This window comes from Sminthopsis crassicaudata, chromosome 3 (assembly GCF_048593235.1).
Source record: "Sminthopsis crassicaudata isolate SCR6 chromosome 3, ASM4859323v1, whole genome shotgun sequence".
Classification (NCBI taxonomy): Eukaryota; Metazoa; Chordata; class Mammalia; order Dasyuromorphia; family Dasyuridae; genus Sminthopsis; species Sminthopsis crassicaudata.
Window position 1 is genome coordinate 602,459,196 of NC_133619.1, and position 17,756 is coordinate 602,476,951.

A 17,756-nucleotide genomic window follows, 5' to 3' on the forward strand; every position below is an offset into this window, starting at 1 on the left:
GGCTGGACTGGAAAGAGAAGAATAACCTTCCTCTTTGTTCTCTTGTATGACTTCTGTCAGCTGCTTTTGGCTACTTTTAACAAGCCCCCTATTTTTAGGTGAAAGAGCGAAAGAAACAGCTAAAGAAGGAAGGGAAGCCTACAAATGTGGAAGAAGATGACCCTGAATTGGTGAGTTTCAGGAAAAAAGTGTACATTTCTCCAAAGTTACATGGAATTGGGAGGTCCTGCCATTGCAGGTGGAGGCAGACTCTGGATCCACCAGTGTCTAGTGTCTCATGGTTTCAGAGAACTGAGAAGTACACAGGTTGATGCCTAAAGTCTCCCAGTTATTTCTCTGGTTTACTTGAAACTTTAAAAGGGCAGTATGTGAGCTCCCTTCTTGTGACAACCCTCAATAGCCTCAGGTATTTTCTTCCTACCACCTCTTCTTTAGGAGGGATACTTCTTGCCCTCTGGAAAGAATTCCAATTTCCTTTGCTTTCACAGTATATCTCATTTTCTATCCTATAGACATTATCATTCCTTTGGATCCTGTCCTAATTCTTCCATGTCATTCCTAAGTTATAGAATCTGGAACTTTTAAAGAAATAAAACGTAGGTTAGAAACTCCTGAAATCCCCAAAGCTTGTCCATTTTGTTCTCCTGACAATAATAGATCCAACTTATTTAGTATTGGTGTAAAAAGAGAGCCTTTAAAAATGAATAGGACAAATTGAATTGTTCCCATTTTCTAGATGAGAAAACTGAGACACAGAAGGGTCAGTGACTTGCCCGTGGTTACACAAGTATTGAGTTCCTTTCATAGCTTGGTACGTGTCAGATCTGTTTGCACTTCAGTCAGTATCCTTGGAATCCTGATTCCAGCCCTCTTACCAGTAGGCCATTATGACCTGGATACAGTCACTATTTTGGAGAAGAGGGAAATAGATCTTTTCCTGCTCTCCCTTCCCCTTTCCACTTTCTCTACACATTGCTGTCACTAAGTATACAAACTCTGCTCTTGGAAGACAGTTGATGGGAGAAATTGAAGGATGATGGAAGGCAGTGCTTTTTCTATCATATTCTGCCAGTGATAGTTATTTGTGTAGTTCCATCATCCTGTGGTATGTGGTGTCATGGTAAGAATGCTGGAAGTTCAGGGTTCTGATTGGGCAATTTGACTAGGCTCTCTGTGTTATTGTATGCCTCCTTTTCCCTATTGGATTGTAAGTTTCTTAAGCAGGTTTGCCCTATTTCCTAGGTTTACTATAGTGCCCTGTGCTTATCAGTTCTTGTTAAAGAAATGATTGTGGGCCATGCTTTTCCCCTGACCTTTTTGGGGTTTTCTCTTTCTCTGTTTATAATGTCATTTAGAACCTCTAACCTGATGATGTGAAGATACATTTATCTTTGAAGGTACTTCAAAGCCAGGTGCTTCCCTGTGGGCCCCAGGTGTGTGGGAGGAGCGGGTGAGTGTCTGCATATGAGGAAGGTTCTGTTCTTTCTCCTGAGCCCTTTGTCTAAGCAGGAAGGTCATGTGTCTCCCTGGCACCAACAAACTTTCTGGGGGACCCAGCATCAGAAAGACTTCTCTTTGTTTTAGAAGTTAAAATTTCCCTATTTTATTTAATCTGCTTTCCTTTGAACTTCGTCCTGTAATTAAATTCTTTTTTGCATTCCTATTTTCTTACAGTTCAAGCAGGCAGTTTACAAACAGACAATGAAGCTTTTTGCTGAATTGGAAATAAAGAGGAAAGAGAGAGAAGCTAAAGAAATGCATGAAAGGTAAGTCTTGACAGCATCTAGGAAGTAAGTTTCCTTTGTTTTATATGTATTTCTTAATAAGTTCAATCCACTTCCTTTTTCTAATAACAAAATGATGATTTATTAGATCTGGATTCTCATCTGAATCTTTTGTGGGCATAGAAAACATTTTGTGGGTTTTTGTTGCCCTAAAAAAAGCTTTTCATCACTCTGTTTTTACAATGTTGGCATACTTCACTTGGGTCTGTTTTGTGTTGGTCTTTCTATAGTTCTTGGTATTTATTTTTTTAAGGGAGGAAAGGAACAAGTATTAATTACTTACAGTGCCTACATTATGCTCAGTTCTTTATAAGTATTGGTCCTCTCAACCACCCTGGGAGTAGGTGCAGTTATTATCCACCTTTTACAGTTGAGGAAACTGAAGCAGACAGGTTCAGTGATTTGCCAGGGTCATACAACTAGTGAGTATTGATTGCAGGATTTGACCTGGGTTTTCCTGTCTCCAGGACCAAGGTACACTCTTGTTTCCCCTAGTGGTCTCTGAGGACACAGGCCATTGTGGTAGTAAGCCATTTAATTAACCATTCCCCATTATGGAATATAGATTCTAGTTAGAGCTAATATGAATATTTTTGTGTTTCAGATTCTTTGTTCCTCTTAATGATTCCTGCATGGTTGTTTCTAGTAGTGGATTTGTTGTGTCAAAGAGCAATAGATTTTTGGGGTGACTTTTATTGTGTATTTTTCACCAATCAGTCACACCAGCATTGTGACCAGAATAGTTTCAGAGTCAGATCAGAATTATTGCTGGAGTCAGTTCAACATACGGTTAAGTTTTGTTATGTACATGTTTTCATAGAGATTTGAATGGTCAAGGCCCTACCCTCTCCTCAGCTTCTTGGGCAAACTGGAACCTATCTGTTGTGCTAGGATAGGGGGAGGCACAGAGAGCTGTAGGGTCTGTATGGAGTCAGCAGTCCTGTGGGGAGATGCCAGGCCAATGTTCAACTGTAAGGTGAAGTAATAGTAAGAATAGCTAGCTTTTCTATAACCATTTCATCTTTGATCTTCACAGCCACATCAAGAGGCACGGTCTACTTTTATTTCCATTTTACAGGAAACCAAAAGCAGAGAGGTTAAGTAATCTGCCCATGTCACATAGCTAGTAAATGTCCAAGGCCAAATTGAACTTGGGTCTTCAAGTCCAGGCCCAGGACTCTGTGTACTCTGGCACCTGCTAGAAACTTTGCTGATTTCTTCAGTTCTCTAAAACCTTCCCTTGTTGCTTCCTAAATAACCTCATTTCCTCAGACATTCAAAGCTTTTTATAATCTTTCTCTCAACCATCTCCCTGGCTTTTTTGCCTTTGCTCCTCCTAGATGCTTACATGAATTGCCCTCATCTCTGCCTATGGAAATCTTTCCCTCTTCAAAAACGCAGCTTAGGGTCTGGTGTTTTTTCTGCGACACCTCTGTTACTACTAGTAGAAAGATCTCCCCTTTCCTGAAGTGTTTGTCCCATTTTGCTCAGGTTAGTTATTTGGATTGCTGTTTCACCCTGTTTGTGGTGTGGGAAGAACACTTGAGTGAAGGATCAAAGCTCTGGGCTCACATTCAGTTTTATCTTTGAGACCCAGACACTGAGTGAGTCACTGCAGTCCTGGCCTCCTAAGGTTATCATAAAGCACTTACTTAGCCCAGTGCTTGGCACATAATAGGTACTTAATAAATCTTTTTTGATTGACAGCAGATGATTGATAATTACTCTCTCAATGAATCATATTCTTCATGGCCCATTTTAATTGTCTTTTCTTCCTGAAAACTTTCTTTAATTTTTATCTTCCCTTCTCTGAGCTCCTAAAAACACTCATGACCATTATCATGGTGGGCCTTGGATTGTGAGTGATTAACAAACACGAAACTTGGCTAGAGCTGCTAGCCAAAGGCACTTTAGCTTTAGAGGCTCAAAATGATTGCCCAAGGTCAGCTGGGCCATCGTAGATCCAGACCTACACCTTAGGAGAGCAGTATAAGCAGTTGTTCCAAAGACTCTGCTGCCCCTTCTTTCTGCAGCCTAGAGGGAAACTATGAATTTAGCACCTGGCTCTCTTTGGTTTGTATATTCTTCTACAGATGAGTAAGTTACTTTGCAAACTCAATTGCTTTCCTTCAAATTTTCTCTTTAAAATCATCAGAGCTCAATGGTTTTCTGTGTTTGCAGATATGTGGTGATACAATTGCTTGGTTTGGGCTGTGATGTCCAGTAAAGTAGGCTTACTTCAGTCCAGGAAGTGGCTGAGGAGATGCTCTTCCTTTTAGAAGCAGTGTCAGCTAATTATCAACAACAGATAGAGCAAGGTTCTGACTTTTTCTGTGGTCAGAAGTCAGTCTGTTCTTGCTTTTCAGAGGGAGATGATGGCCCCTTCTTGCCTCCTCTTGACATGGAGAAAAAAGGAGTGGTATTTAGCAGAAAGCTTTGAGCATTTGGGGAACTTTTCTTGCAACAAGATGGTGGTAACCTAATTTATGGGACCTTTGTGGGTCCATAACACTGGCCTCCTTCCTACTCAGCATGGCTGGAAAGTCTTGGCAGCTTGATTTTGTGAGCCCGGAAATCTCCTAGTATTTATGCTCTGAAATCCATGTTTAGCTCTGTCTTCACTGCTGTTTATGTTCCACTCATCATGCATTTGGCTTTCCTTCTAGGAAACGACAAAGAGAAGAAGAGATTGAAGCACAAGAAAAAGCAAAGAGAGAAAGAGAATGGCAGAAAAACTTTGAGGTAAAATTCAGATGGATCATGAGGGGCAAAAGGACAGAATGTCATAGCAGGAAGACCCTTAAAGGTCCTAATTGCCCACCTGAGGCCTGGAGAAGGAAAGGGACATGCCTAGGGCATCCTATCAAGTCATGACAGAATGGGCCTCCATTCCACATAGTGCTTGCCTCCCAGTCCAGCTTTTCTACCATAATTTTTTTTTTTTTTAATTGCAGTTAGCTTTTGAGTTGTGACTTACCTGGGATCACAGGACTAATGGTGGTCAAGTAAAGACTAGTAGCCAATCTCCCAGTTATTAATATGTTTCTCTGTTCTTCAGAAGATAACTCAAATGCCTTTTTTTGGAGGTTTTTTTCTGGATCTGGACACATAACTCAGCCCCTGTTATAAGTGAACTTTACTTTTTCTTAGTTCCCATATGACTTTTGTACTTGACTTCTGGTCATAATCCTGTTTATCCAGTATTATAGTTTTTATGGAAGAGATGTTTAACCAAAGGAGCTTGAGGTGACTCTGGAGGGAAGTCCTTTTTCCATTCCCCATAGCCCCAGATTGTCCTCTGCATGAGATATGAGTTTAGCACCAGACTCCCCAGAAAGAGAAGGGCTCTGGGGGTGGCATGGGGACCCTCCATTTCCCCCTCCATTGTGGAGGAGCCAAAGACAAAGTCTCAGCCTTCCTGACTTTGACCACCTGACTAGAAGCTGGTATTATAAAGGGGTCTTTTCCATTTCTAACATTCCATGCTCTGATGTTTTCTGCAAAAGGCACCCCCAGCTATGTTACAGGGGGAGCATGGGCAGCAACAGCCTGCCTGCAGACAGACAGCCAGGGCTCCCGGCCACATCTTCTAGACTCACTGGGCCCTTGATCCAGAAATGCTGTAATTCCCTATGTTTGTGTATCCAAACCATGTTGTGGTTTGAGGGGTCACACAAGGTCAGCTGTCCCGAGTCTCCTTTGTTCATGTTTTTACATTTTCTCATGTGACTCTTTCCTGTGTGTCAGTCTTGTCTCCCCAACAGCACGATGAGGTCCCTAGGGCCAAGGGTAGGGTGTTATCCTCACTCAAACTTAGCATGGAACGAGGCATGCTGGGTGTGCAGTGACTCCTTGTAGTCATATGTCCTTCTCAGACTGTCCCTGTTGGTAGTATGGGTGACCAGGGCAAAGGAACAGTGTGCGTGTCATGTTGGGCAAGTGGTTTTCTGGAGAAGCAGGAGTTGGTGCTGAGAGGAGCAGGGTGCTTGGCTAGGGGTATGATCCTGCCTACCTTAATTAGGAAAGCAGCTTCTGTTGGAGAGTAACTATTGCTTACAGAGCAATTTCCTCTTGGTATCCTCATTTCATATATGCAGAAACAGGCTCAGAGGTGAAGGACTGGTGGGAGCCAGGTGTTCCTGATCTTGGGGACAGCATGGCAGATGCAGCAGGACTTGGGACTGTGCGGTGGTTTCCCCTTTGAGATGTGTAGGGTGTGCGCTCGACTCAAACCCCAGGATTCTGGAGGAGTTTGGCAGCCGCCTCAGGCTCTTGCCTGGGAGCAGGCATTAGCCAAAGCAACCTTGCTGTCCCCTTGTTGGTTCAGCAGGCCTTTTCTGGTCCTCTGCCCCTCCAACATCTGCTCTTGCTGGGGAGACAGGGCTAAACCTCCTGGTTTGGGGAGGCTGCAGCCGGGTCATAGGGTGATACCCAGTGAATGGGTGGGCCTTGGGGACAGGGCTTCTTTCTTTCTGTGAAAACTGACAGATGGACACTGGCGGAGCCCTGCGCCCCTTGGGTGGGAGTGACCAGCCCACAGGCAAAGCCTCTTCCTTTTACTGGCAACCCTTTGATTCTGAAACTCTTTGTCCTCAGGAAAGTCGAGATGGGCGTGTGGACAGTTGGAGAAATTTCCAGGCAAACACAAAGGGAAAGAAGGAGAAGAAAAACCGGACCTTCCTGAGGCCGCCCAAAGTAAAAATGGAGCAGCGCGAGTGATGTCTGGAGTTGCAGCAACAGAGCCTTTCCCTCCTTCCGCTCTCCCTACTTCCTGCTTTGAAGGACTTATCCCCCACATAGAATAGTATTGGCTTTGTAGTCCATTGGTTTTCAGTATAATTTAATATTGATCAGAGTCATTCTTTTGTACATGGAAACAAGGGGCCTGGTTTAATAGCAGCCTGGCCTAGTCCCTGCCACTGTGGAGGGCGTGGGGGGGGCACCGCCCACCTCTGTTGCTGTTTGTAATTTAATGTTTTGTACTTCACTGAATTGTGACCTTTATGAACTTCATGTAGCGTGTGTGGAAATCATCTCATTAAACCAGTTGCTTAAAATGGTGTTCGGTGACTTAGGAGGAGTCTGCCTTTAGAAAAGTCATCGGTTCCTTCAAATGCCCATCCCTGGGTGAGCGTCCAGCCCTTGTATCTCCTGGTTGGATGGTAAAGGGAGCAGCGTCTGGGTGGAGCGGTCATGTCGCACCCCAACTCCTGCCGACTGTGCTCAGAACCAGCCCTTGCCCCCGAGTGGCTAATGTTGTGTCAAGACCAGAGCCACCATCGCCTGTTTGATTTCCAAAGAGCTTGCTGCCCTCTTCCATCTAGCACAACTCTGTCCTAGCTTGTTTACCTCTAGTTAGTGGCTATTCTGTATGTATAATAAATTTTTCTACCAAAACATTGGTGTGTTCTCCCTCAGCCATTATTTTAAAAGGCCTTTCTCTTTTTGGCCTGTCTGGGCCAGCTCTGAGCCAGCTTGGGATGTGGTACTTTTGTCTTCTAGGGTAGCACAAATCACATAATCGTCAAGGAATTTTGCACTTAGGAGTGATTAGAAAATTAGAATAATGTTTGTATACTTCAGTTCCTCGTTAAATTGAAAAATTAATTAGTTGCTCTAATTCCCAGTATGGGTTTCTTGGAGGGGTGAGAGTAAATCTTGCAGCTTATGGAGGGTATGGTCAGTTGACCTTTGATCCTTGATTAGACCCCAGTGATTGGGTGGACCCACACAATCTTGCTGTTTCCTTCCTCTTTACCACTTGACTGCCATTAGCTAGGAAAGCATGGGAGGGAGCAAAATTTAGGAGCCCCACCCATTCTGGGGTACTGAGGGGGAATTGTGGGCAGAGCAGGGCTCCTGGGCACCCCTGCTCCATCTTAGGCCAGCAGCTAGAGAAGGACTGATATCAGCTGCTCATGGGGCTGCGGAGGTAAGAAAAAGGGAAGTGGAATTGGCTGCGTGTTTGTCTTTGAGGAGGCAGCTTGGGGGACCATTGCTACTTGAAATTATATTTATCTTTTAGGATGTTTCTCCGGCTCTCTGGCTGTTTGTTTCCTCGTGTGTGTGTGTGCACACAAGTACTGGTTTGTCTCTTCCTCTCCGGCTGTTCGGATCTCAATGATAATATATTTTGTGTGCACTTTAGGGCTGAGGGAGAGCACAGTGTCCAGCTGCATGACTGTCTGGTTAAATATGGCAGGTATGCATCACTGCTGATACAAGTGGGTGGAATATGGGACCGTTTCTATCCAAAATGTGCCGGAAAAGAATTTGGGAGGTGAACAATCATCTTGGAACAAGGTAGAAGTGGAATTTGTAGCTTTCTTCTAAACTTTTCACTTACAGTATTATAGCTGGTTCAAGTCCTCTAGTTACAGAGGGGGAAACTGAGGCACGAGGCAGGAAGAGAGCTTGTCCAAGATCACAGTGCGGCAGGTGGCCACCTTTGGCCTCTTGACTTCCTTTCTGTCATACCATGATGCTCCCTACTTTATCCGGCTTTAATTCCAGCCTGGCTCACTTGTGCCAAAAGATGGTAAGTCAGGCACCTCCGTCATAGCTGAAACCAGTGGTTCTCAGATTCCTGGTGCTGTGCACATCTGTCCATCCTAACTGATGCTCAGACTGTTCGGGATTTAGCCAGAGGTAGTTATAATGAAATCTTATGGGTCAGGAGCCTCACGTCCCTCCTAGGAGCATGAAAAATGGGAAGCAACAACGTGCCCAGGAGACTTTCCCATTGGCACAAGGGCAGGCATTGTTTTCAGCTGTTGGAAATTTAACACTGGGACAGGAATGGGTTGGGAGAATGGAAATTGTCACTTAGCTTCCAGGCAGGAAGAGGTGGCCCAATACACTAGATGGAGCTGAAAAGACCGTTGGAAAGTGAAAGGTCAGGCTCTGCGGCCCCTCGCCCTCCCAGCCATGTGTGGACCAGGGATAGAGCCACAAGCTAGCTTTGTTCTGCACTTTCTTTGTTTAACTTTATGCTCAATAAAGGATACTCGCCCCCATGTTGATCCTCAGGTGCTTCCTAGGGGACATTTGTAATCAGTGGAGCTGTGGGAGGGGGCGTGTTTCCAAGGTTTAGCTGCCCTTCTCAGGAAGGCCCAGATTATAATGTCTTCTTGTTGGATTGAAATCAGAAACTGCTGGTTTCCAACTCTAATAGCTGTGTGAAGTTGGACACGTCATTAAACAGCCTCAGTTTTGCCGTCTCTACAATGGAATTCCTGTACTAGTGACATCACTAACTGGGAGACTTACTTGTGTTTTACATAAGGGCCAGCTCTCAGTGCCCCCTCAGTGAAAGTAAAGTAACCTTTATATGAAGTTAGAAATTATTTTTAAAAGTGGCAATTGGCACATATTTCTAGGAAATTAATACATCTTTGTAAAATTAACATACATCTCCAAACCCAGAGATCTAACTTGACGGATCAGTAATTTATGGAAATAAATGAGAGAGGGAATTTCTGGGGCCTGGGGATGACTTCCTAGGTGGGACGGGCCTGTGAAGCATGGATGTTTAGATCCGGGGTTCTTCCATGGCATTCCTGTCCTAGAACTGGTACTCAGCATGGGAGTTGAGAGGAGGGAGAAATAATATCTAGCATTAGAGAGCTCTACAACATGTGCGAAGTGCAGCCTTCTGGGGTGATGAGGGCCTGCACCAGGTGGCTTTGTCAAATTGTTACAGAGGGTAGTGGTCACTTGTTCTGTCATGTCTGACTCCTCGTGACCCCATTTGAAGTTTTCTGGGTAAAAATACCACAGTGCTTTGTCATTTCCTTCAGGTCACTTTACAGAGGAGGAAACTGAGGAAAACAGGGTGAGGTGACTTGCTCAGGGTCATACAGCTAGCAAACAATTGAGGCTATATTTGAACTCAGGTCCCTGCTGCGTTATCGAGCTGTGCCCATAAAGGTAGAGATGACCCAACTTGACAAGTGATTGGGAACGTGGGGAAGCACGGGTGATAGCCCTTCCTGACTGGGAAGGTGGTACCCTTGACATGACATGGAGAGTTAGGAAGAGGGGAATATTTAAGGGAGAGAGAATGAGCTCAGTTTGGGACATGATCAATTTTAGATTTCTACAAGACCTCCAGTTTGAGATATCTGAAGACCAGGAAATCTGGGTCCACCTGCCCCGACATTGACCTTGGTGGGCTTGGACAAGTTACTATGGTTGTATCCAGTTCTGGGTCTATAATTCTCTGATCCTATGAACTTCCCTGTGACTTGCTTTAGGGATGGAAAAAGAATTGAGAAATTCCTGTTAGGGGTCTGGAGCTCAAATGAGTTTTCTACATTTTGCCACAGCTCAGCTCAGTGGTCTAGTCAGGGGTGTGATTGTCCTTTTCATGAACAATTCTAGGATTCTCCTCCCAACCTCCTAATCCAGTGGGGCAGGATTGGTGGGGCAAGAGGAGTAGAGAATTGAGCATGGCTTTCCAAGGAAACCAGGGCAAAGCAGATATCCCAGAACCAAGAATCATTAGACTTGGAACTGACTTGGCTCTCCTTCTAAATCAGAAGACCAGACAAGATGATCCTCAGCTCCCTCCCAGCTCTGCCATCCCGGGTTCTAAGGGCCTTTCCCAGCTCTGACATCCCAGGTTCTAAGAGTCATCCCAGCTCTGTCATTCTGTGCTCTAGGGAGCCTCCTGGCTCTGACTTACTGGGTTCAAAGTTTCTTCCAGTTCTGACATTCTATAGTCTTTGCTTTTATTTCTCCCCATCTTTACCTCTCACCCTTCAAGAACTTCAGGTATCTATTTCATTTATTAGGGAACCTAGATTTCATTTCATGAACTCAGCAAACTCCTAATCTTACCATCAACTATCCAACTTGCAACATTACTTCAACACTAATCAAATTAATGTTTTATGTATTTGGACAAGATAGGTGGGAAGGTGACACCAAAATAGTGGAAAGAGGCAGGGGAAGTAGCTTGAGCTTTCCCCAGTTTCCCTTGGAAATAATTTGAAATCAAATTTTTGAACAAATTCTGGAGCAAAATAATCTACAAAAAATGGAACAAAATATTTTCCAATTCAAGATAGCTTAGAAGGACTCTAGGAAAGGTCAGTCTCAATTGGATGAAAGGGAAGCAATGCCCTTTGTAGATGGTGTTTAGACAAGATGGGGGGGGGGGGTCTTAGTCATACCACAGATGAGAAACTGAGATCCATTTATCCTAGATCAATAACAGGAGCACAGCAGACCAATGGTGGAGCCTTCCATCCCAGAGCAAAAAGCAAATTACCAGTCCCTGAAAACCAGGCAACAATAGGTGGGACTAGGTTGGGCTATTCTAGGACTATGAGCAAGTCACCAAACACCAGAAACTCCAGTGCCCAAAACCAAAGTTCATAGCTGCACAAGAAGTTTGGGACAACATTCCCTTTGGCCCAGGAACAGAACTCAACTTGAAAAGCCACAAGATAGTCAAGAGAGAGACAAACAGAGCAAGGACAGAAAGACAGAAAGGGAGGTGAGGAGGAAGAGGGAGAGGGAAAGGAAGTAAGGAGGGAGGGAGGGAAATGAGCAAGAAATAAAAAAGAATTTTGATCATAGAAAGCTACTATTGTAACAGGGAGATCAAACTACCAACTCAGAAGAAGGCAAAATGCCTACATGCAAAATCTCAAAGCAGGGTATAATTGGTCTCAAGCCCTTGAAACCTTCTTGGAAGAGCTCAAAAAGGATTTTAAATATCAAATATGAGAGGTAGAAGAAAAAGTAGGAAAAGAAATGAGATGTATGCAAGACAGAGTCCACCATTTGAAAAAGGAAGGACAAAAATTTACTAAAGAAAATAGTTCCTTAAAAAATGCAATTGGCCAAATGAAAAAAAAAAAATTCATCGAAGAAAACAACACTTTTAAAAGTGGAATTAGCCAAATAGTTAAAAACTAGAAGTGGGCAAATGGAAGCTAATGATTCTATGGGATGTCAAGAATCAGTGAAATAAGATAAAAAGAATGAAAAAATAGAAGAAAAAGTAAAATACCTCATTGAAAAAACAACTGACCTGGAAATAAATAAAGGAGAGATAATTGAAGAATTATTGGACTACCTGAAAGCCACAATAAAAAAAAAAAAAAAAAAAAAAAAAAAAAAGCCTGGACAGCATCTTTCAAAAAATCATCAAAGAAAACTGCTCTGATATCCAAGAATCAGAGAACAAAATAGTCATTGTAAGAATCCATGTAGCATTTCCTGAAAGAGAGCCTACAAAGGAAAACTCCAAGAAATAGTGTGGCTAAATTCCAGAATTATAAGATTAAGGAGAAAATACTGTAAGCTGCCAGAAAGAAACAATTCAAGTATCAAGGAACCACAGATTACCGAGAATCTAGCAGCTTTTACATTAAAGGAGTGAAAGAACTGGAATATGATATTCTGCAGGGCAAAGAAGCTTATATTATAAGGAAGAATCAGGTACCCAGCAAAACTGAGTGTAATCTTTCAGGGAAAGAGATGGATATTATATGAAGTAGGGGACTTCCATTCATTTTGATGAAAAGACAGCACTAAAAAATTCAATCTTCAAATACAAGATTCAAGAGAAGCATAAAAAGGTAAACAGAAAAGAACATAAAAGCATGTTATTTAAAGGTTAAACTATTTATATCCCTACATGGAAAGATGATACTTGCAACTCTTGAGAACTGTATCTTCATTAGGGCAGTTAGGAGGAGTATACATGGACAGAGGGTGTGGGCAGAAGTTGACTTTATCATAATATAACAAGATATTAAGGGATGGAAAATAGATTATCCTGGGAAGTAGGCAAAATGGGGCAAATTAGATCACATGAAGAAGCACAAAAGACCTATCACAATAGAGGAAAAGAAGGGAGGGAATGAGCATTATTTAAAGCTTAATTTCATCAGATTTGGCTCAAAGAGGGAATAACTTATATATTCAACTGGGTATTGAATTTGTTTTACCTTATAGGGAAGTAGGACAAGACATGTTCTAGATTGTATTGAAATTAAAAAAAAAAAAAACCACAAAAGCTCTGAATAATTAAAAACTATATTTAAAAAAGAAGCTAATTGGGAGATATAGCAAATATGAAAATTAACTTGACATTTAAAATATAAAAGAAATTAAAAAAAAAAAACAATCACACCAGATCTATAATGTGTAATGTGACTGATAGGCTTTAAGAGGAAATGCAAATTATTTGAAAAAAATTTCACCCTCAGCAATAATGAAAGCAAACAATAAAATCAAAACCACTTTGAGATTCTATCTCAGACCTGACTGGCAAAAAAATGCGATGAAACTCAGTGTTGGAGGAGCTGTAGCAAAATAAGTCATTCATTGCTTCTGAACTGCCCAGTGGTAGCAGCTTTCTGGAGAGCCATCTAGCAACATGTAGTCAGTCACCAAAATAATCATTGCTAGAAAATTTCCTTTTCTCCAGCTCTAGGTTTCTGTTCATCTTCTCAGAAGTAAGGCTCCTCTTCCAGTCTCTCTCCTAGACTCAGTGGCCAAATCTGCAATCTACTGAGACTTTTCCCTTCTGACTTATTTAGAGGACTAATTTATTCCTCAAAATGAGATTACTCAATTAGCTGAATCTCAATGTTTTGTTATCTTCCTTTTTTTTATTATTGGGTGACAGGCTTTCAAAGACCACTCCTTTAGATTAAAGCATTTCCCTTTACTCACTTTTACTAATCAGGGCACTTCACTTTCTTCAGAACCACCCAGTAATTCCTCTTAGGAATAGTCTCAGATAGTTGTTAAAACAAACAAAAAGATCTCTCCACTCAAAAGATCTTCCTAGTAGCATTATGTGGAATTTCATAAAAGTGGAAGCTTCCTAAATGGCCAGCACCAGGGAAATGATTAAATGAATTATAATACATTAATGTACCGGCTCTCTAGTGACAAGCTTTGGGGAAAGGATGGAAGGAAGAAATGGAGGAAAGAAGAAGAAAAGGAAGAAAGGAGGGAGGGAAAGAAGGAAGAGAAGGGACAATTTCTGGTTTGGCTGCTCAGACACTAACTTTACAGTATTTTCTAGATAGATGCCACAGAATTAGCATGGAACTTTCCTGATAAAAGTCAGAGGCAGCTGGGGATTCGGTGCATAGAATGTTGAACTTGATATTGGGAACTCATGAGTTTAAATTGTGCCTCATACACTTACAATTTGTTTGAACCTAGGCAAATTACTTAATCTCCACTTGCCTCATTTTTCCTCATCTGTAAAATGGGGATAATAGCAACACCCATCTTGGTGTTCTTGGAAGCATCCAATGGGATAATTTTTGTCAAGTGCTCGATTCAGCTCCTGGCTGTGCAAATACTTGGTCTTTTGATTTGAGCCATATCTTGCCTTGGATTTCCAGAATGGATGGACACATTTGGGTTTAATATCCCTCACACTGATACCTGGGCCTGGAAGAGACAAGGCAAGGGCAAGAGCGCAGCAGATTATAACGAGTACTATTCATAACTGAGACTTTAAGGCCCTAACTACAGAAATGTGTTCTAGGATACTACCTCAGACTATAATCCCATTTTTATTTTATGATCCTTCAGCACTAGGGGCCCTCCATTTGTATTGGATTTTGCCACTGAAAGAAATTGGGGTTCACCCTGGAATGGATTGGAAATCTGGATATTACCTAAAGACAGACCAAAATTCCTTGGTGGAAAGATCCCTCTTCCCCACAAATAGCCTTTAGGAATAGAAGGCCCTCACTTTGGTACCCCAAAGGAGCTCACCCAGGAACCTTCAATTCCTCTCTTTTGTGATATTGGTAGGGAAGGGAGCATTTATTGGCCTTGGAATGGATGGAATCTTTCATTACTACTTGGGTGAAGTTGTAATGCAGGAGAAACTGAGCAAGATAGAAATTAGAGAGTATTTAATAATTTATTAAATGGGAGAGATTTACTGGGACCAAATGGATCCATGGTTTGGTCCCAGGGCTGAATGAGACTATTGTCTCAAATAATCCAGCAGCAAATGTCAGATACAAGATTCTTTTATAGGGTAACAAGAACAATGATATAATGGGGGGAGGCACCTAGGATGATATAATAGGAGGTATTGGAGAGGCTCCTGATATTCTAATGACATCTAAAATGGATAAAGACCTTTACCCAATCAAACATTAGGGGGAAGCTAGGTGGCACAGTGGATAGAGCACCAGCCCTGAATTCAGGAGGACCCCGAGTTCAAATCTGATCTCAGACACTTAACACTTCCTAGCTGTGTGATCCTGGGCAAGTCACTTAACCCCAGCCTCAGGAAAAAAAAAAGAAAAGAAAAGAAAAAAAGAGGGAATGATTATAGCCTGAAGTCTAAGATATAAGACCTTTATCCTATCAAATATTAAGAGGGAATGGTTATAAGCAGAGGCAGAGTAACTGAGGACAATTAGGGAAACTGGGTCAGGACCTTAAAAGAGAATTGTGGCACAACAAAGTTCTGGGCAAGTCACTTAACCTTGACAATTCTCAGGTTCTTCCTCTTAAAATGTGGATGATAATACTTTCTGTAGAAAGAGAAGTGCTTGAATAAAAGGTCAGTAAAGGGAAATGCTTTCGTCTAAGGGAGTGATCTTTGAAAGCCTGCCACCCGATAATAGAAAAGGGAAGCCAACAAGGCATTGAAATTCTGCTAGTTGAGATTCAGCTAGCTCTCTTTTTGAGGTATAAATTAGTCCCCTGAATAAATTAGAAAGGAAAAGACTCATTAGATGAAAGATTAGGTCACTGAGTTCAGAAGAGAGATTGGAAGAAGAGTTTTGCTTCTGATAGGAATGGAAGCTTAGAGCTAGAGAAAAGGAGGTTTTTTAGGAAGGGAGAAAGCCATATAAAATAGAAGGGAGGGGAACAGCAGGCAGAAGCACTGGGTGCAAAGAAAGGGGCCAGGTCTTTTTGAGTGAGTGAGACAAAGTGCTGTTGAATTCTCCTCCATCCCCCAACTACAGACCTAAAGGAAGTAATCCTCCATCTCTTTTTTCCTTTTTTTTTTTCTTTTTTTTTTTTCTGAGGCAATTGGGGTTAAATGACTTGCCCAGGATCACATAGCTAGGAAGTGTTACATGTGGTCCTTCTGACTTCAAAGCTGGTGCTCTATCCACTGCACCCCCTAGCTACTCTTCTTTTTTTCCCTTCTTCATGGGAATTAGAAGTTTTTTCTTTGGGCTATAGGTAGTGGGTTGTAGTAGAAGTGGGAGGGAGTTTGATTTATCCTTTTAAATATTTACTTTGTCTTTACAAACTGTAGTGACCTCTGACAATTGCCATCTTGGTTCAACTTATTGGAAATGTCCGTTCTGAAAGAAGACCATGACATCAATAAAGTGATGCCATGACATGCAAATGAGTTGGATTTAAGTGAGGGGGTGCTGTACAAAGTCATCAGCCTCACTTTCTCCCCCAGAGCCATTTGTATCCAGTGGCAAAATATAGATGACAATGACTAAAGATAGTCCTGGATGTAGTTGGAAAGGAGCCTCTAGGGGAAGAAAACATTCTCAGGTAATAGATAGATATAGATATCTAATACTGTGATACTGTGACATAAGCATCTCCTGGTGGGGGCTCTGAGCTAATATAAAGGTAAAGAGAGTTAGGTGCCACTTTTGTAGTACACTTATTCTGGGGGAAAAGCTTTTGGGCAATGAGTTAATAATAGAATGAGGGGTAAATAGAAGTGGTTGAACTACCCTGATCACCATACCTTGCTGTTAGCATTGGTGCACGTGAAATGTGACTATCATGCTATTATAATTGGAAAAGAGTTGGACTTAGACTCCAGGTTCTGACACTTCACTAAGCTATGTGACTCTGGGGAAATTACTATGCTTTGCTGAGTTTCAGCTTCGTATGGTAATATTTGTGCTATCTAGCTTTTACAGAAATGATAGTGTTCTTTGAGATGTGAGAGATTGTTATTAGCATTAATAATTGTTTCAAAAAGCAACAACGTGCAACAATAAAAGACTGGTATCAGAGTCAGGAAGACATGAATTCAAATCCTACCTTGTGTGATCAATTGTGTGATCTTGATTACCACAACAGTTTTTTCTCCCTGAAATAATTGGGGTTAAGTGACTTGCCCAGGGTCACACAGGAAGTGTTAAATGACTGAGATTAGATTTGAACTCAGGTCTTCCTGGTGCTTTATCCACTGTACTACCTAGCTGCCCCTATTACCACAATAGTTTTGAGGATAAGAAAGATCCCAAGAATGAGCAAGAGAGATGCTGGCAGCAGATACATCATTTTTAGGACTCTTGATGTTAGGCAAATGTGAGTCCTCAGCTGTATATCACAATATTCCTGTTAGGTATATAGAACAATTGTTTCATATGTAAAACTGGACTAAGAAATGAAGCCCAAGTAATTCAAGTGACCTGCCTCAGGTCAAGAAGTGGGTAAAATTACGTGGCATAGCTAAAACTGTGGTGACTAAATTCATGATTAATTCAAATTTCTTTCCTCAAGTCTAGAAGATACAATTCCTGCCCTCAGGGAATTATTGGGGAAAGACTGGGAGAACCTGAAGAAGAGACTTATGAAGGAAAGGTGGTTAAAGACCTTAGGAATTTGGGGATGAGGTGGGGAAGGCTGGGAGGAGTCGTAAAGCAGGTAGGGACTGGTAAATTGTCCAGAGTTGAAACATTGAAGACATTGCAGAGATTATTTTCCTCGCCTGCCTATTCAGGTTGTAGCAGTGGGTCTCCTGACTGTTACCAAGGAAACAAACATTGAAGACATCACAGAGACCATTTTCCTCGCCTGCCTATTCAGGTTGTAGCAGTGGGTCTCCTGGCTGTTACCAGGGAAACAGAAGGCTGAGATTGGGAGCGTCAAAGTCCCAGGCAGAGAGCGTTCAAAGCCACATACAATCCGAGACCACTTGCTGAATTAAGCCCAGTGCCAGGTTTTGTGTTGGCAGCAGATTTCCCTTCCTATTCTATA

At 42.1% G+C, this 17,756-nt stretch overlaps 1 protein-coding gene across 1 annotated transcript in view; it reads left to right on the plus strand.

Moving 5' to 3' along the window:
- Positions 1 to 7,181, plus strand: part of DNAJC8 (DnaJ heat shock protein family (Hsp40) member C8) — a 33,143-nt gene extending 25,962 nt beyond the window's left edge. Inside the window, exons 6-9 of the mRNA XM_074305622.1 lie at positions 99 to 170; positions 1,675 to 1,766; positions 4,451 to 4,526; positions 6,381 to 7,181. Coding sequence (XP_074161723.1) covers positions 99 to 170; positions 1,675 to 1,766; positions 4,451 to 4,526; positions 6,381 to 6,503 — 363 coding nt within the window. The 3' untranslated portion in view covers positions 6,504 to 7,181. The remainder of the gene's footprint in view (positions 1 to 98; positions 171 to 1,674; positions 1,767 to 4,450; positions 4,527 to 6,380) is intronic.
- The last annotated feature ends 10,575 nt before the right edge of the window (positions 7,182 to 17,756 follow it).